At 38.5% G+C, this 19,926-nt stretch overlaps 1 protein-coding gene and 1 long non-coding RNA gene across 8 annotated transcripts; both read right to left on the bottom strand.

Annotated features, from left to right (window-relative positions):
- Nucleotides 1–2,022: 2,022 nt before the first annotated feature.
- LOC135720965 (uncharacterized) lies at nt 2,023–5,237 on the bottom strand. The gene is made up of 6 exons (XR_010521378.2): nt 4,994–5,237; nt 4,692–4,812; nt 4,160–4,231; nt 2,872–3,529; nt 2,421–2,758; nt 2,023–2,254 (listed from the first exon to the last, which is right to left on the bottom strand). It is a non-coding gene; the product is annotated as an uncharacterized lncRNA (long non-coding RNA).
- Nucleotides 5,238–5,586: 349 nt separating this feature from the next.
- Nucleotides 5,587–19,460, bottom strand: arnt (aryl hydrocarbon receptor nuclear translocator). 7 transcript variants are annotated; one of them, XM_065243029.2, is made up of 21 exons: nt 19,132–19,460; nt 17,819–17,906; nt 16,968–17,006; nt 16,832–16,879; nt 14,208–14,421; nt 13,748–13,961; nt 13,564–13,666; nt 12,889–12,954; nt 12,727–12,812; nt 12,284–12,360; nt 11,573–11,704; nt 11,365–11,439; nt 11,094–11,245; nt 10,495–10,617; nt 10,142–10,223; nt 10,015–10,054; nt 9,823–9,922; nt 8,854–9,040; nt 8,564–8,738; nt 7,693–7,838; nt 5,587–7,071 (listed from the first exon to the last, which is right to left on the bottom strand). In XM_065243029.2, exons 1-21 carry the CDS (start codon nt 19,148–19,150, stop codon nt 6,985–6,987), a joined length of 2,253 nt encoding a protein of 750 aa, XP_065099101.1. In that variant the 5' UTR covers nt 19,151–19,460; the 3' UTR covers nt 5,587–6,984. The 7 variants fall into 7 exon arrangements, with proteins under 7 accessions (XP_065099101.1, XP_065099099.1, XP_065099098.1 ...); XM_065243027.2 differs by having other exon boundaries at nt 8,564–8,741; nt 10,495–10,614; XM_065243026.2 differs by having other exon boundaries at nt 8,564–8,741; nt 19,132–19,459.
- Between the last annotated feature and the right edge of the window lie 466 nt (nt 19,461–19,926).

The following is a 19,926-nucleotide window of genomic DNA, read 5'->3' as shown; positions in this document are numbered from 1 at the left end:
ACTTCCCAATTTTCAAAATAAAAGTCCAAATCATTACTACGAATAAGTTTGTTCTTTCAAGCTAAAAGTCACACTTCCTTTTTTAGGGGACGCACTTCTACAATGATACGTGATAAATCGCATGGACTTTATATATTTGGCATTTTATAATTATATTATTTTATTGAAATACTTTATCTATTTAACATTTGACAAAAAACGTTGATAATTGTCTGGCATTTTAGTTTATAAATTTGCACATATTTTATAACCCTGTTTAATTTTGCATTACAAAATATTTGTAATGTGTAAATTAAATTGGCAGTGTATAATTATGATTAAATATAAGGAATTATTTTAGACGTATACATATGCACGCACACACACATATATAATCTTGCGTGTTAAATTAAAATTGTTAAAGGGGTCATATTATGAGATATTTTTAATATGTAAAATATATCTTTGGTGTCCCCAGAGTGTGTATGTGAAGTTTTAGCTCAACATACCCCACAGATAATTAATAACAGCATGTTAAAATTGCAAATTTATATGCTGAGCAAAAGTGTGCTGTTTTTGGGTGTGTCGTTTAAAATGCAAATGAGCGGATGAAGTGCAAACACTGATCACAATGATGGTGGTTTGCTGCAATTGAATCTCAATTGTGCTGTCAAGTCCTTCTTTTCTCCCTCTTTTTCTCTGCACTAAACGGCAGTGCTGTGGTTGGATAGTGCAGATAAAGGGGGCGGTATTATTGTAATTCGCCTTACTACCTACCTCACAAAACAGGCGAAATCTGAACGACCTAATTTTTCACATGCTTGCAGAAAATGGCTTACTGAAATTAAGTTACTGGGTTGATCGTTATCACATTTTCTAGGTTGAAAGTAACACTGGGGACCCAATTATAGCACTTAAACATGAAAAAAGTCAGATTTTCACGCTATGACCCCTTTAAAAAAATTCATCACATATTAATTTCATTTAAGCATTACACTAAACAAAGCTGAAAGCACTCCTTATGATCATGGTTGTGTGATCACCTGGAAAAGTGTAATGAGATCCATTCATGTGGTTTCTAGTTTCACTAGGCACTAAAGTTAACAAAGACTCACTGAAGCGAAAACAAAACACAGAATATACTAAGAGACACTTCATTTCATCACATCACATTACTCAACTTGTGTTTCAATAAGGACACGCGTCATATAACAACTCAACAAAATCCTTTAAAATTAATTTATTTGTGCTTAAACCTCACTGGAATGCCACACAGACCACGCATACGTGTTTTCTGACTGAGTTTCAAAAGGAAGTGTAAGAATTTCCACGATTAAAATGTTTAGGGTGTTTGACATGTGACTGTGTTAACTCAGTATAGACAGAAAACTACCTTAGTGATTAGTTTAGCAATATAAATGGTACAAAACATGGGTTAAAATAAAATCCTTGTTACACTTAACTTTTAATGGTTAACTTTTAAGTTTAATCAACTTGAAAAAATATGTTTAATTAGCTTGAAGTTATTTCAAATTATTTTTTATAATTTATAGCAACTCCATACTAGTCAAGACAGTTGAAATTAATTGTAATTTCAAGTTGATTGAACTTAAAAGTTTAAGTGCAACAAGGAATTTTATAGTGCATGGAACTCATAGTGCTAAAAAATAACTATAACTCATAGTGAATGCACTGTAAGTCACAAAACATCTGCCATATTCATAATGCTGCTTTAAAACAATGCATGTGGAAAAAAGCCAGAAAATAAAACTAAATTAAATAAACAGACTGCTTCATTCTGATACGGTCCCATTGCCTCATACTAAATGTGTCCAGCAGAGATTAACATTAAGCTTCTCATCCTCCCTCCACTTGTTCTTCCTGGTAAGTGGATGCAGAGATGGCGCTGTATGGATCCAGAACCATCTGAGCACAACGCACCACTGTAACCAACAGAAACAAACAGAGAAGAATCAAGAAGAAGAGCGCAAAGCCTAAATCTACATCAATGTCCAGTCGAGACACAGGGAGAGGGAGGTCCATATTTATCCAAAACGTTTGCGAGATTGAGCAGAGGAATGTGAAGATAGTGGATGCATCTGTGGAAAAATTTATCCCTCCAAAAAGCTTATTTTTGTCTTTTTTTTCTCGTTTTCTCCTCTTCAGTGTTTTTCCAGGTGGCAAAAGCAGCACAGGTCAGTTGTACGTTGTTTCTGTTGGTAAAGCAGTTCAAGTTCCAAATACATGCTGATCATCGTGTCCATATCAGATGAGTCTAAGATTCCAGTACAATAAAAAAGCGAAGCAGACAAATTAAATTATATTGGAGATTTTTAGTTGTTACCATTTTTACTAAAATTGACTTGTAAATTGTAAGGTATTGACTTGACAGTGGCATTTACAGTCAATTAGTTAGAAATAAATACATTTAAAAGAAATACCTTGTCGGTTGATAGTGTTGATTCTGTCAGCCTCTCACCCTGCTGTCTCTGGTCACCCTTCACTGAGGGATACATGTCCTCTTATCTCAGGTATTAGCATGTCTTGCTTTGGCCTTAGAGACATACACACCAACACTTGGCACTTGTGTCCTACATGAATTGTTAAACAGGAGTTTGGTAACAATCAGTCCTTATATGGGATTAAAACGCCCCCTCAGGCCGGCTCAGAAACACTATAGTCCAGCAGGCACTTCAGGAGTCAAGGCATGTGTTACCTGTCACAGGTGAGGATGGAGTGAAGTCTAAGTGACATATTCCAGACAGCGAGAAATTATAGACTAGATTAGGAGGTAAAAAACAAAACGAAAGCTGTGATACGAAACACCCTATTTCAGATATAAAATATTTATCTTGCAATATCAAAAATTTTTTAATTACAATTTAATCCTACCCTATTGGGTAGGCCTCTCCAGGACCTTCTTGAGCACATTTGGCTGTGTGTTTTTGGGTCATTGTCATGCCTGTCCACGACCCATTTTCAATGCCCTGGCTGAGAGAATGAGGTTCTCACCCACGATTTTTATGGTTCATGCACTGTCTATCGTCCCGTTGATGCGATATAGTTGTTCTGTCCACTCAGCAGAACAACACCCACAAATATAATGTTTCCACCTCCATGTTTCACGGTGTTCTTTGGGTCATAGGCAGCTTACCTCCTCCTCCTCCTCCTCCAAACACGGTGAGTTGAGTTGATGCCAAAGAGCTCATCTGACCACAACACTTTCACCCAGTTCTCCTCTGAATCATTCAGATGTTCATGTTCATGTGCTTTCTTGAGCAGGGGGGACCTTGCGGGCCTTGCAGGGTAACAGTCCTTCACGGTGTAGTGTGTTTTCTTGGTGACTCTCGTCCCAACTGCTTTGAGATTATTGACAAGATCCTCCTGATTCCTTACCGTTCTCATGGACATTGAAACTCTTGAGATCTTGCAGACTAGATTGACGACTATTTTGTGTTTCTTCCACTGGCGAACAATCACTCCAGCTGTTATCACCCTCTCACAAAGTTGCTTTCCGATGGTCTTGTAGCCCCAAGTATTTTTTGTAACTCTTAACACACAGTTAAAAGTAAAGAAAGATGAAAAATTACTCTCAAGTTTTTATTATGAACAGTGATCAAATAATAAAGCATCCTAAATCATAATGAATTACAGTTTGGCAGTAAATATAAACAACAACTGTATTAAAGTTAAGAGGATGAATGCCTTACACACTATATACACTGCTGTTCATTTTAGGATATTTTCTTCACTTCTAAAACATAACACAAAATTCAATGCCTAATTCAAAATAAGTAAAAACGAATCGGAAAATTAATATTCAGTGAACATTACAGTAAGGTAATTAATTAATTAATTGATCTGTTACCATTAAACCTGAAGCGCAACATCGACACCCAGAATTCGCGATGACTCTGCCTTCTTTGATCTGATTGGCCAATTACTCCGCCTTTTTAAATTTGATTTGTTACGTCTATCATTTTGACATGCGCTGAGGCAGACCAGCTGGGTTTTACAACATTTACAGCAGCAAGTACAATTCAGCCTAAAATTAATTTACTTTAAGAATTTTTTACACACCACAAAGAAAATACATAGGTCGGGTCCCTGGTGTTTGCGGCCTTGATTAAACAAGCATATAAAAAGTAAAGGCACAACTCAACTGTGACAACAGACCCACCTCTGTAATGTTGCTGATCATTTCTTGTTTGCTGCAGTCGCTAGATGGCATCATTTACAACACTCACCTTATCTGTAAAACACACGTGAAGATTTGATCAGACTTTGATCGGACACCATTCTCTGGCTATACATGTTTCCCTCATGTTTTTAGGTGCTACTTTTGTTACATCTCCAGATTTTCCCTCAAATCAGCACAGAAAATTAAAAGAAATACACAAATACTGCTGGAAAATTGTAAACATACATGTATACTAAACTTAATTTATTTAAATAAAAGAGCCATTAGATGCAGTTTTGTAAGTTATCGCAAAATTACATTTGTGCATTTTTATTTCTTTATTGCATACATTTATCAAAGTGTTTTGAGTTCATTTCCTGCTCCTTTTGCACAGGATGTTTCTGATGACATCATCAGTTGTCACCGGTAATCAGTAAACGCGTGACAGCGTGTGCAGTAGTTGCAGATTTGGATCGAAGATAACTTTGATAAATGCTTTTTTGGTACTTTATGAGTAACAATAATACTTAACTGTTGTGCATTATGGGACAAATAAACAGTCTCATAATACAGCTTGGATGTTTTGGCCACAACACGCTACATCCAGAGCAAGACAGGGAGCAAATGCATGAGAATGTGCACAGGAGGAAGACCTAAAGGAATATGGTAAACAAAGCAAAAGCGAGTGAGTCTGGATCCTGTGCTGGAGTACAGCGCATCTGAAACAAAGACTGAGTTTGCAGAAAGCAGTCGAGGAAGAATGTCAAAAAAGAGAACGTCAGAAGAAGAAAAGAAAGACAAATGAAACTGAAGGAATGAAGAGAAAGTCAGCACCTCAAATCTCTGCTTCAGCACCTGCCCAGGTCGGCGGACCACCGGCGGTGCTCTGGAGGCAGTAAGCGTCATAAGGGCGTAATCGCAAACAGGTCTGACGGCGGACCGCCGGCGGCAGCCGCTTTTGCATAAATTAAGCAAGAAAGGGGAGTGACGTATTCGGCGGCAAACGTTTCATCCCCGCCAGCGGGACGCACCTATAGCCGACAGCTTAGGGCTGGCGGCAAAAAGAAGTCCTGCGGATATTTTTGCTATCTGGGTGAGAGGTCAAAAAGAGTCAAAGACTCAGAGCAACGCATTGGAACAGAAGGAGAAAGCCTATCATCTTCACTATGCATTAAAACATCGTCTCCTTTGCCAACACCAGTTGCTACACGTACATCAGATCCAGTACCTGAGGATGTAAAACCCCTTCATTCTTCAGTGCCTGAGCTGCTGGTGTTAGATGTTGAGGCCTGAGAAAGGATGTCTCAAGAACGTAAACTAAAACTGAAAACTGAAAACAAGCATGACGCAAGGTTGTCATGTCTCCTACAAAAAAACTGGTGTATGTGCTAAATTGATTTGAAATAAAAACCCAACAAAGATTTTTGACAATATAACAATTTAATACAAAAGCCCAAGTTCTCTTCCATCATTTAACATTTCATATACATATATGCTTATTTATATCTATGCTTACTAAACAAACTGCAGCACGCATCATTTTAAAAATCTTTTTCAGGAACAAGATGGAAACAAACAACACACAGAATCAGAGCATTGGCCATTTTATATCACTTTATAAAAAGAGAAAGAATATTGACACATGGTCTGACTTAGTATTAAAGAGGATACACCCACATTCAATAACAAACTTAATTCAACATTGAATTGTTAATCTATTAGCAATTCAACTATTAAACCTGTAAATATCCATCTGAAGTATGTTAAAAATTCAGAAAGAAATCTCTGTACAAGGATAATTTAGAATAAAAACAATCAGAATCTGAATTTTAAAGCAAAACACTGACAACGCAAATTATTCTTAATAGGTTTGTCAATATTCAACATTAAAAGCCATAACAATACTTAGGATACCAAGAAAAATGGCTTCTGACATTTACACAAAACCTACTCTTTATTGCTTGGTTTTGAGATTTTAAAATGTTTCGTTTTAAAAACATGCCCGAGTAAGAGCACATCATGTCATCAGCAGAGACGTGAAGACAGGAAGTGACGTTTCAGGCAATCGGCTTTTACATATTAAAGCGGCAGAACTGACAAGAGAAAAACAATCCACAGTCTGTGATGAGTTTTAAAGCAGTCCAGATCTATTGCAGCAGGTTACGCACCAATATAAGCCATTCAGACTGAAAAAGCCTTTATATTTATTATGTCAATTGTTGACTTTGAACTGAGGAATCTGAATTCAGTAAATATCCTTCCTGTCATTTCAAATTAACATCCAGGGAAAACAGTGCTGGACACCAAAACATTTCGAGCTCTTGAACATTAATTCATTCAGAGGTTTTTTCTGAGGCAAGTCCTCCTACTTTATTGGGATCAAAATGTGGCATTAGAAATGAGGCAGTGCATACGGTATACATACACAGTGATAAACAGATAAGACTGTCATATTGTGTGTGTGTTTATGTGGGCTGGTTCAACCCTCATTAAAACTCAAAATAAAGATGCATGTGCATGTTCGGCAATGACACAGTGTGGGACTGTTTGTGTTCAACTTGTGCAATTGTGCGTGATTTTAAAAAGTGAACACATGATCACCCCTGTAGAAAACACAAGGGTTGTCAATGTTTGTCTGTCTTTTCTGGCTGTGCCCTATGCCGTCTCTCTTGTATCCTCATTATGACTTGCAACAGGTGCACTGTTACAGGTGCCTCTCTGTACTTCTGGATCCTGACAAACTCTGCCATCAATTTGGTTAAAACAGAAGGAAACGGAGAGTAAGAGAGCAACAGTGAAAGAAGAACGTAACAGAAAATGTGGGATCACTCTGGGAAAGGAGGAAACATGGGCATCTCTCCGAAGTCATCATTGCCGAAACTTCCAGTCTGATCCAACATAGAAAGAACATCCTGAAAAGGTAAAGAGAGGGGTTTACACACAAAAGGTCCTACTGATCACAGAGCCGTAGTACACACACAAGCTGTGCATGAAACACAGAATCGCATCCTTGCGATTCAGAATCGATTTCAAACTGGCATTTTTAATGGGATACGCGATTGAATCGTTACATCCCTAGTCATTGATATCAAATCACAACTAATCGTTTGCAGAATAAAAGTTTTTGTTTAGATCATATGTGTGTGTACTGTCTATAATAACTATGTGTATATAAATACACACACATGCATAATTTTAAGAAAAAAAATCTCTTTATATATGAAGTTTTTATAATTATATATAAATATTTATATATACACACATGTATTTCTTAAATATACTTGCATCTGTGTGTATTTATATACACATAATTATTATAGACCAAACACACACACATATAAACTGTAAACAATTAGTCCCGGTTAATTGGTTTGCAGATCTATTAGGATGCTTTTATTCACAAGCATTCTAATTTTCATTTTGCTGAACTTCTTTTGTGGTCCACTAAATAAAGAAAACCTTACAGGTTTGATCGTAACTTTTTCCTTTTCAAATAAAAAATGAACACATGCTTAAGAGCATGCTTCACTCACTGGAAACATCTCTGTCTGGTTGTTCTGAGACTGTGGATGTGTGTCGGCAGTGCCTTGAGCATGTGCTTGATTCTGCCACTGCTGCCACCCTGACACTCCCTCTGCTGGCCTGGAGGTGAACTGTGCTCCCATCTGATTAACATCACCTGAACCAAAAAGGAAAAGTCAGAAAACTAGAATAACAAGGACATCTAAATGCTAATGTATTTTAAACTGATCAGGTCTTGTTTAACATGGAGATGACATTTGATGTCTTAAAGGCCGTTTACATTATAACAATAACTGTAGCGTTAACTATAATGATAACAATATATTAAAGTCTACATCACCAGAAAATAACAATAACTTTATGCTAATTCGCTCATAAGATGCAGTACTCGCGCAAATAATTTTAATTTCAAATGCCATTATTTTCTATAATTAAAATGCTTGTAATTCTTCACATGTCATTAAATGTATAAATACGCCGTGTTTGCGTAACTCTTAACAGTAAATCTAGTAGTTTGTGTAAACTAATATATATTACCTGCTGTTGTATCAATGTAGTAGAATAAAAAGCATTATAAAATCAATTTCACAGCAACTGCATCAGCGCTGGATACCTGAGGTAATTTTAAGTTATAGACCTCAGCAATGAGCTTCTCCACAAAGTCATCGGTCATTTTAAATGCACATGCACCAAAGTTTAAATAGATTTGATTGTCTGTCAATGGTTTATCGTTTTATAAGTGATTCCAATGATATCGTCAATTGAACCTTTATCGTTGTAGTTTTGGGGAGAACTTTGCTATTCTCTTTAATATAAAATGATTTTTAAAACTATATAGTTATCGTTGTAATGTCAACGGCCCTTTAATGTGGAAATATTTACCGTAGCCATTAGTTGAGGCATTGGGGCGATTATTAAGTTGTGGGTAATTTGATGTGTTTGCCATGGGAGCTCCACTGATCTGACCGAAGGAGGAGGTGGTGGAGGCTGGAGGGGCAGAGTTAAAGCCTCCCATATTAAATTGGGGAGACTGACTCTTTCCTACTTGGCTTGCTACCTGCTAGACACAGAGGAAATCAAGATGGAATCAGTAGAAACATGGGCAAGAATCCCTTCATTTAGTCAATAAATTCAGGATGTATAAATCAACTCTAAGCTTAAAATCTCTGTACCTGTGTGTTAAAGGACGGTCTTGTGGCAGACCAAACTCCAGGTGGCACTGTGGTTCCTGCCTGGGCCTGAATAGGGCTGTTGTTGGTTGCGGCGGCTCCAGGGGGTGCGTTCTGACGGGACATCTGTGCAAGCATTTGGCCTGCTGCGTGAGGGGTCGACACCATTTGCTGAGCCATACCAGCTGACCTGAGATCAAAGACGAGGCAGAGAATCAGTCAGATGAAGGTAAAACTGACCCACAGTCAGAGCATTGTGATAATGAGGGTGGTGTTAGTCAGAAATAAGTATCATATTGATGTATATTATTGTCATTAATTGATATGGGACACATTCATATTCAAAATTCTGACAATACAGACCCTAGACCTTTAGACCCCGCTGCATGAATGACAATTTAATATTTTTATGATAATATCACATCACTCTATGGAATGCTTGAACAGGTCAAATATTCACATTCAGTGGATCAATATTTCTGAATGATGACCCCTGGCCATAGCATTGCTGTATAACTCATAAACAACATTTTCTCAAAACTTCCTTTAGTACAAACGAAAAATAGGACAGCGTTAGCGAAATACTGCAAAAGTACATAACGCCATACAAGTATCACAATGGTTTGCACTAACTGAATGATTTTAATACGCGTTGTTTCACTTTTTAGATAATGTTTTTATTATTATTCAAATTGCTTTTACAAACTGTACCGCATATCAAACATTGCATAATATCAAAATGTATCACTTGTTTTTCAATATAGTGCAGCCCTAACAGAAAACTTTCATCAGCAAAACAGTTAATAGGGGAGAACTGATTGGCCAAATTCTGTATAAACCAACAAATTGCTGAGAATGGCACATAATTTGACAATGTGTCTGTAGCACTGATACAGGACTTAAATCTAATAGTCATATTCACTGTTTACAGTGTATAGTAATGTGGGCGGAGTGTACATGTGTGTGTGTTACCTGAATGGCTCACTGGGATGTGTAGTATTGGGGAAAGATGCTGCTGAAGGATAAACTTGCTGTCCACTAGAGACACTGGAGGAGCTCAGAGTCTTGGAGTCTGTAAGAGAAACAGTAACCAGTAAATTACATTGACATTGTGTTTTCTTTAGTATAGTGTGTGTGTGCGTGTGTGTTCAAAAGAGGCTTTACTGTGATCATTACCGACTACACCCACAGTCTGCACTGGAACCTGACAGACAGACGAATAGAAAGAAAGTGTTAATTTTCAAATGGATGCTGGATAAAAGAGAAAGCCTGTGAGCTCAGGTGTGTTTACCTGAGGAAGAGCCACCTGGTTCGTTTCATACACTCCATCTCTGCTCATCCCGCCCTCTAACTCCGCCTGCTGCTGCATCTGTCTGTGGTGGAGAACAACAGACGACAATGATGTTTACATCGGTCATGACATTACCTCCCACCACCATCAACCGTCAAACCCAACACCCGGTAACCTACAGCATTCTTAGGTTACCACGGACACCACAGCTACCTACGGGAAGAGAGCATGCTGGTTAATCTACCCCCTAAAGCTTAAGATGAGGAAAGAGGGTCACCAGAGAGAGGATGAGGAGGTGGAGAGAGGAAGAAACAGAAGCCCAGTGCACCATAGTGCCGGTCTGCTGCTCTCACCTGGCTGTCATCTGACCTGGGCTGGGAGTGGAGGGGCAGTTAGGGCTGCTTTGCCCCAGTGAAGGGGGCAGTGCCACCCCCGGGGAAGAGAGGGGGGACAGGGAATCCTGATTTGGAGCTCTACTGTCACGCGAGGGATTGGTGGAGAGAGATTGGTCAGTTTAAACTGGACACTCTTGCTCTTAAGTACACACAAATGCATTTATACTCGATTACCTTCAAGGTAATACAAGGAATAGTTCAAACACACATTACATATCTGTTGTCATGTTTCTGATGCTGTTTTACCCACAATAAAACTATGCTGACCAATGGCGGTCAAGCTCAAAAACTGGTAGGACTACACCAGTACAAAGTAAAGAAAATGATGATAGACATTTTATTCTGGATTAACTACAACAATGTTGGCTTGTAAAACAATACATTACACTCCATAATGCCATTGTACATTAAACAGTAGCAAACCATTTTCTGAAAATAAATTGACAAAATTTGACAAAACCATCAACAAATGAGCAAGCAAACAAAGAGAGGTGAAGTGATGTCATGTGTGTGTGTGTATCTGGATTTGTGTTCATGTCACACATTTTAATACTCACTTCACATTGGCGTTGGTGCAGATGATATATTCGATCTCCTCTGAGAAAGGGTTCTGGAAGGTGAATGAGCTCGTCCTCATCCAGATCCACTCGTTAGATTTAGAGCGAAACCGGAACATCACAGACAGAACCTGACCTCGCAGTTTCACCACCTACAGCAAGGGTCAAAAATCAAGAGAAATAAATAAGAAAAAATATTTCACATTTTGAAAGTACATATTTCAGAGCTTGGCATCACAAGTTATATTTATATTCATAAACACACACATACCTGCTGAAGGCTGTCTCTCAATAAGTTCTGGTCTTCTGGGTGTGCAAACTCTAGAATGTTCTTCCCCAGTAATTGCTGTGGCACAAAACATTGTTAAGAAATACAAACCTGAAGTAGCTGCCGTTTAGAAATAACTTTAGTGTCTTCTTGAGGTCAAGCCTCAGTCTGGGGCGCTGTAGTCATTTAGCTCCAGCATTTTAAGACCTACCTGAGGTTGATAACCAACTGTTGCCAGACAGCGATGATCCACAAAAGTGTAGACGCCTTGGCAGTTATGACGGGAAATGAACTCCACTGGTACACTAATGTTGTTCAAGTTGTCGCCTGGGCAACATGTTACCTAAATAAGGGGTACAAACAAGAAATTAAAGTGTGCTAGCAGAATGTTTTAATAATAAAAAATGCCATAAAAGTTGAAGAAAATGTTAACTACTTTGTTACCAATACCAGTGGCTCAAACAACTTGAGTCTAATTCACATGTTTGGGTGGAAACCCAGCTTCAGACATCTAATGTTTTATACTCCCTCAATTTCTCTCTTTTACTATACATGCAGGTATAGGTTTCTCTATGAGACAAGTGTATGATAAGTGTAACTCAACTGGAGATAATCCTGTAACATCGTCCATCCATTGAGTGAGCATGTGCCTGTCAACTTATCTACTTTTATCATAGTACTTAATATTGTTTGGGTCATAAATAAACAGAAAATGTGTTTTAAAAGACCATTTAAGCAGCTGTGTGAGCAAGTGAAACCTGCTTATCCGTGGATGATCTGTGTAACAGGTAAGAAAACATAAAATGCCCGCGCCATGACCCTTTTAAATCAATTGTAAATGAGTGATGACAGACAGATTTTTTTTTTCAGGTGAACCATTTCTTTAAATCTGACAAAGAACTTTCAGAATAAATGTAAGTACCTGTAGCCTTCCAATGGCGACTAGACAGAAACGATTTCCCTGACTACTATCAGCATCCTCATCAGACAGAGTCATTCCTGAAAGAGAGAGAGAGATCCACATCAGCTCTTCAGCAGGTCATCTGACCGGACAGTGGAGATTTATCTGCTCTCTATGGACAATAGCAGCTGATCTGATGGGAGGTCACTTCCTTAGAATTGTTCTAAAACACATCCAAAATTCCTCAAAGAGACCAGAGACATCTGTGAATGTGTTATATAACTCCAGGTCAAGATATCAGGCTCAGTAACTGGTCCTTTTCATTTCAGTGTTTAACCAGAAGTATTTACAAACACATCAAAATGTAGTTAAATAAAATGTTCACACTTTTATGCCGCAGGACAATTTCCACAAATCCAATTGTAAAGCCAATGACGTGGTTGATTGTGTGTAAATGTGGTTACCTGCGAGGGGCCATGACTTAATGTAGCCCGTGCAGTGCACAACCACATACTGCGGTTCACCATCTTTGGGAGTACCCAATCCATTCCTACAGAAGAAGAGAGAGTTTTCATCTGTACCTGACTGTGGACTGAGATCTGAGAGTATGAAAGAGTAAATCTTACCTGTTTCTGTTTCTCAAGAAGCTGAGTCTATTCATGGACACTGGTTCTACTTGACAAACCCCACATCTGAAACAGATGCAAATAAAAACATGCTGTGAAAAAACTAATTCAGCCATTCTGAAGGCCAAGCTTTAGCCACTTTACTCTTTAAAGTAATATAGACGGTTTCATATGATGCACACGTGGCTAAGTGGGAGTGAGCTTTCGGCCTGTATTTATTAATCGATCTGGCTAGTAGCTAAAATGATCTCTGAAACAAATACCTTGTTGAAAATAAAATGTTTTGGTTTGCTAAAGACAAGGGGAGATGACAAGCATGGATCACAACTGTGTGGAGTGTCAGGCAAGAATTCAAGGACATTTTATACAATCATTTTACACAGTAAAATTAACCCTGTGTAATAGCTGATATGCGTTAGATATGATACATAAATGAAGGTAATTTACTTTATCAAAATTAAACTACTGTAAAAGGACTCTGTTGTTATTGATTCTATGTGGAAATCTACCGGTAGTTGCATTGTTTAAGTTGTTGCTGCTGACACCATCAATACTACTATGCTACACAGTATACTTTGAAGATACAGGTCACTAAGGATCAATAATGCATAAACATAAACAGTGACTTTGACTCAAGGCCCTAACAAAGATTTGTTTATTGTTCATGTCTCTCACCTCATCCTGCAGATGAAGGAGCGTCGTGCACCTACACTCATTCTCACTGAGGACTGCCCCCCTTCTTTCTTCACCGTCCCTGTTTTCAAGTCCAACATCCGACCTGTAGGGAGACAATGAGGTTTAAAGAAAAAAAACACTGTAAGAACATGAAATGAAAAGCGGACAGATAAACGATTCTTACCGCTGTTGTTGTTCTCGGCGGTGGAAAGCTGCTCTCTGAGCTTCTCTATGTCATCTGGATGAATCTGATCGTACAACGAGGAGCCGTGCCAATCAGATTGTGCCTGGTTCAAAACCGGTGTGACGGAGTCAGATACATAAACAACGTTGCCGGTCTCGCACGACACGACGAACAGAAACCCGTCAGCTGCCTCCAGGATCAGATGCTTTAGCTCCTGCAGAGATGAGTCTCAAATGACTGAACTGACTTGCTGTGTATGTGACACACTCTATAGGCAACTACCATCATCTCTATATTCAAACTCTATATCCTGAAGAGAAGTAAAATGTTGCCAATGCTTAAACAAACTGAAAGCAAGTGTGGTGTCCAAATGCTGTCTAGGTAGCAAGCTCAACAAGTTTGCAAGGCAGAAAAAAAAGTTTATATGTGCGATAAAGAATCAGCAGACTTCATATCTAACCTGGTCTGTGAGGAAGGACGGCTTGTATGCTCCATCTGTGCCGGTGCTGCCGCTTCCTCTGAGAGTTTTCATGTGAGAGACGGCCATGCGCAGAATCGTGAGTTTGTCCGGCTTCCGTGCCAAAGCGCTGCAGGTGGGCACCATGTCTGACAGCTCTGTGATGTAAGCGGTCATCTTATTTCTCCGCCTCCGCTCGATCTCGCTGTGGTTCTCCCTGGGGTCAGGAGGTCATAGAAGGTGGATGAGAGATGGGCGGACAGACAAATGGAATTGTGGGAAAAGGAGGTGCAGGGACATAGAGAAGGTTAAACAAGGGAGGAAGAGAGATGCATGGGAGAAAAAGATGGATGGAGAAGAAAATAAAGCTGGCATCAAAGTGCTGCTAAGTGAGACGACATGAACTCATTTTTAAATGATAAATGCGTATGAAAGATCTCATAAGAGCTGAAAGATAAAGCCTCTTCAAACGGCCTGAGAAAAAGAAGAAAGGGACATAGAAAAGGAACGAAAGTGCTCAAAAGAAAACACTTGAAGTGCAATCAATGAAGTGCAAGAATCAGGGAGTAACAGTGAACTGATGCAGCATTTCATGTTCAGCTGAAATCTTGAATCTGCTTCGGATACAGTGTTAGCGGCCGATCACACAGAACACATTTAAACAGTTAAAACACGAGGTGGATCACAACAATAAAACCAACCTGATTAGTGTCATTAACGTTTTTAACCCATGTAGCCTTAATAAACAAGGCTATAACAGTAAAAAACTACTAACCTACCTTAGTAATAAACTAAGAATAAATAATCAAATCATAAGCAATAGATAAATAAATACAACAGAACAGACTTACTAATGAAATAATATTCTGATCGATCTAACAGTACTGTACTTTCAGGTACAGAATCTGAATTGAAAGCAATCGAATGTGAGGTAATACTGCTACTAAGTCTTTACTTTATAAATTAAATATAGATTAATCTTTAATAAAAAACTGAATAAGTCAAGAGCAGCGAGTGATCTGTTGTTTGATTCAGTTCTATTGTATGGGCTGAGCATCGTTCACGTTGGCTCAAGGCCATCAGGCTATCCTTATTATCGAGCCGTGCATATATTTCCCCTTAAAACCCTTTTACACAGCGCATCATTCCTAGAAAATTGCAAAACAAATTGCCAGTGTGCCTTTCTTTAGCCCTTTTCACACAGACATTCCGTAAAATACACGGGAAAGGCATCCGGGATTTTTCCGGGATGATTACATTTTTTTTTCATTCACACTGCCATGACTGATGATCCCGGAAAGACACGTGACCTATTAAAAGTCCCGCCCCCTCTCTTCTACGCAGTGTCTGAAGTTTGCATATTATATATTACTTCTCTCTCCTAGAACCACTCGCGTGCATTTTTGTTTATGATAAGACTAAAGGAGCGCGTGACGCGCCGTTCTAATGCCGGTGAATGATCTCAGCTTCTGAGTGGATATTTGACGAGCTCCCTGATTTCTGCTTTGATACAGTTTTCAGACATTTCTCATCGTGATTGTTTATATGCATTTAAAACCCGCATTTTGAGGAGCTGAACGATATATCTTGTTGGGATGATGCGCGGGTATTTTCGTTTATTATAGCTCAAATGAGCACGTGACGCGATATTCTTTTATGCTGCTGAATGATCTCGGTTTCAACGCAGTAAGTAACAAGCCAACTTACCTGATATCTGCATCAGTCCAGTTTGCTGACATTTCTCGTCGTGAATTTTGTAAATCCCTCATTTTAAAGAGTTGAACCAACTTCATGTTGCCATGACACGCGCGTCCTCACTACGGCACGTGCGTCATTGTTTATGCGTCTCATTTATCATTTCCGGATAACTGCTTCAATCTAGTTTGCAAAATTTCTCGTGGTGAATGTTTATATGCATGTTATCTCTCGTTGTAAGGAGCTGAACCATAACTTTTGTTTTGATGACGCGCGCGTCCTCACTTCGACACGCCCATTACGGCATTCTTGCGGCTTCTTGTTCACACAGAGGGTTATCCGGGTATCTGACTAGGTCCTCTTTCCGGCAACGATCCCAGAAGATTAACGGGACGAGTTTTTGTTCACACAGACGCTTGTCTGGCAATTTTACGGGTATTTTCTGGGACCAGAGGTCTGTGTGAATGGGGTTTCTGTGAAATCAAACACATCCTGGAATCGATTCTGCACTGTAAAAATATGCAGCATGATGTTAAAACAACTTGGTTTTGCACTTCAATTCAACCTACTATTTCCAAGTAAAATCATGGATAATCAGCAAACTTGAAACACGGCAAAAATCTACCAATATATATTACTTGTGTCATGTGTCTGTGTGGGATCTTGACGAGATGTGTGTGAAAGCACGTACAGATTTCAGAAAATCATTGACAGTGTGAATGAAGCAAAATCAAATGGGCACAAATCCCAGACACATTTTCCGTTATCTGTGTGTAAAAAGGGCTTCAAATTTCAACACCATATTCTAGAACAGGCCAAGTGTATGTTGCAGTGGTACCAATGGTATAGGAACATAGCAATGGTACCATCATTCTCTGCCACTCAGTGCTCTTCTGACTCATTCAGTATTTTGATTTCTATCAAATCAATACCTGGCAAAACGCTCTTTGTCGTTTGAGCCACTTCCTTCATCATCACACCTGAGAAAAGCCAAAAACAACAAAAACACTTTAGACTCAGTCAGAAACCTCATTACAGTTCACATCCAAGTCACACATCATGACTCACCTAAATAATTTTCCTCCATCTTCGTCCTCATAGTCAGAGCTGGAATAAAGAACGAGAAAAAACAAAACCAGGGAAATTCACATTAGTCAATAACTTGAGCATATTGCACAATAGCCAAAACCACATTCCTCCATTTCTCCATCGATTCAACAGAAAGGCAAACAGAGCAAAGCAGACAGACCATTATGTGAAATTAACTTCAGACACTGGGCTAAAAACATGGCGTAAACAACTTTCCCTAAAAAAAAAAAAAAAAAAAAAATCACAATACTGTTATCCATCAGTTTTCCTCTGGAAAATCACTGTTAGCAGGATTGCATACTGTGGAGATTAGTTCATAAAAAAAAAAAATCTGTCAGAATTCATCATCATCCTCATATAACCAAACCCTTTTGACTTCCTCTCTTCAGTGTAAACACGGCTCTTACAAAACGCACAATATGCAAAGAGTATGAATTGTTGGCCTTCAAAATTCGTAGAAGAGCTATTTTTGAATAAGCATTACATTTTGGTTGGTTTCTCACTTGACATGGCTCCTGAGGACTTAGACTAAAGTAGTATGTAATACATAAGGATGTGTTTTTGCTCATTACAGTGTTAAAACACCCATTTCCTCATCACTTTCATTGAAAAATATCAGGTTGAACATACTTCACATTAGTTTCAATGCAACATGAGGGCATTGTAAATATTTTTATTTGTGATTCTTCATGAGATCAATTGAATATGAGCAGTAGTGTTTTGTTTTGGTACTAAATCAGAAACAATCAGTACTGTTGGATAAAAGTGTCTGCCAACTGCATACTGTTATATGTAGAACACATGTGTTTTTATCCATAAGCACGACTTACGTTGCTTGTCGCTTGTTGTTTCCCTTCGGGACGACCGCAGAGCCGTTAGAATGAGATCCAGCTGATGTAGCCATAACCTCAGACATATCTAAAACACACCACACATGCATAATTATCCCTAAATTGTAGTGTTAGCTGAATTCATTAAGCTTTATTCAACTCTTGTACCCAAAATTAGCATATACATAATCTCAAGTTTATGACATCATTGGACCGTTTCCCAAACAGGGCTTAGATAAAGACAGCACTAGGCCTTAGTTATAATAGGAGATTTAGGTAGTTTTTACAAACATACCTTACATCAAGTGTGCATCTTGAGTCAAAACATAGGTAGTTTTTACAAACATACCTTACATCAAGTGTGCATCTTGAGTCAAAACAATGGCACTGACATATTTTAAGATATGTCAGTACAAGCTGTTTCAGACTAAAACTTTACCAAGCATTTTAGTCTTGAGCTAGACTTAAACCCTGTCTGGAAAACCACCCCTATATGTAAAAATTATGTTATTCTGTTATGTAATGTCAGTACAAGTTTTGTACATGTTTTTAAATTAAGACAGCTCAAACACACATTTTAGCCTGGGACTAAGAAAAGCCCTGTCCAGGAAACCACCCTCAAATTGCTTCAAATGATCTCACATCTTAATCCACAGCCTCTAGGTGTGATGCAGATTATATAACGGATATGTATGTAGGTATAAAAGCATTTAATCAAGAATTTTTTGTTTCTCCATTATGTAACCATTTGGTTATTAAAAAACAAAGTGCAGTGCAACCAAATTGCTTTATGAACCCTACTTTATCCCAAGTACAGACTTAATTTTGGGATCAACCAAAACCATTGCCAAGATCAGACTGTGCAACACAAAATATAAACTCAACAATTATTCTAATGCTATCTATATTAAAATAGATACATGACATTTAGTTAGACGGACCATGAAGCTAAAATAGACACAGATGTCAGTGAATCTTTGTAGTTCTCGTCCATTACGTTACATCTGACAACACGCAGATGTGCGAATCGATTTGGGCCTCTGTGCTGACAGCTGAAGCTCGCATTGCTACAAGTGTCAGCAAATCTGACTGTCACCGACCTGTGACTCTTCATTACTAACAAACAAGCATCCAACTTTTACAACAAACAAAGCAGATATTGAGTGTTTGTGCACTTTTGACACCATTAGCATAATGCGTTACAGGCTCTATATGAACAACTATGCTAACAGCTGCTCGCGCTAACCACGTCAACTGTTCAAAACCAATTAAACAGCACATTCATGTTGATTATTCGGTGTTTTACACGATACCTGGATTAGTCGATGACATATCCGACAGGTAAAAGTGTTAGCATGCGAGCTAACGTCAACAAAACAACTTTCCCAGCTGCAAAAATCCCTCCGGCCCAATGTTTGTTTTCTTTATAGTTTTCTTGTATTTCTTTTAAAATCTCTTAAAAGTATTTAAAAACAGGTGTCATGACTTTACACCGAGTGTCATCTTCGTCGCCGACCCGAACGGACCAGATTTCAGATGTTTAATTTGGGTTTTTCTTTGCTTTACTTTGACTTTTCTTCCAGTTTAAAAACCTCCCCGGAACCAAGATGGCGCCTGCAGTCTTCAGAAAGCAGCAGAGAGGCGCGTCGATGAGGACACACGAGACTCTCCACGAGCTTAGCCGCTCCACTCTACATTCAATCCCATTCACTCTGTACTAAACAAACATAAACTGTAGAGGGCGACAAACAACGATTTCTAAAAGCAGTCGCAAAAGTTAATGGAATTTATATTTATTTGATCTATTTTTATTATTACACATATTTTAAACATATTATTTTCAGATTTGAAATGCTTTGGCAAAATTGTATGTAAAACAATCATGCAATTACAGTAGATCATTTATTTTAGAGAGTACACAAGTCAAGTGTTTTCAAACTGTCTGCAGGGTAAGGTGAGAAAAGTTCAGCTCGGGTGAGGACAGTGAAATGAGAGATAGATGATGAAATCTGACAGTACAGCGGAGTGGGGTTTGTTAAATTATGCTTTTCATTTCCATTTAATCATTTAGCAGACGCTTTTATTCAAAGCGACTTACAAATGAGGTA

Source organism: Paramisgurnus dabryanus, chromosome 13 (assembly GCF_030506205.2).
Source record: "Paramisgurnus dabryanus chromosome 13, PD_genome_1.1, whole genome shotgun sequence".
Classification (NCBI taxonomy): domain Eukaryota; kingdom Metazoa; phylum Chordata; class Actinopteri; order Cypriniformes; family Cobitidae; genus Paramisgurnus; species Paramisgurnus dabryanus.
This window is presented reverse-complemented; position numbering and strand designations above follow the sequence as displayed.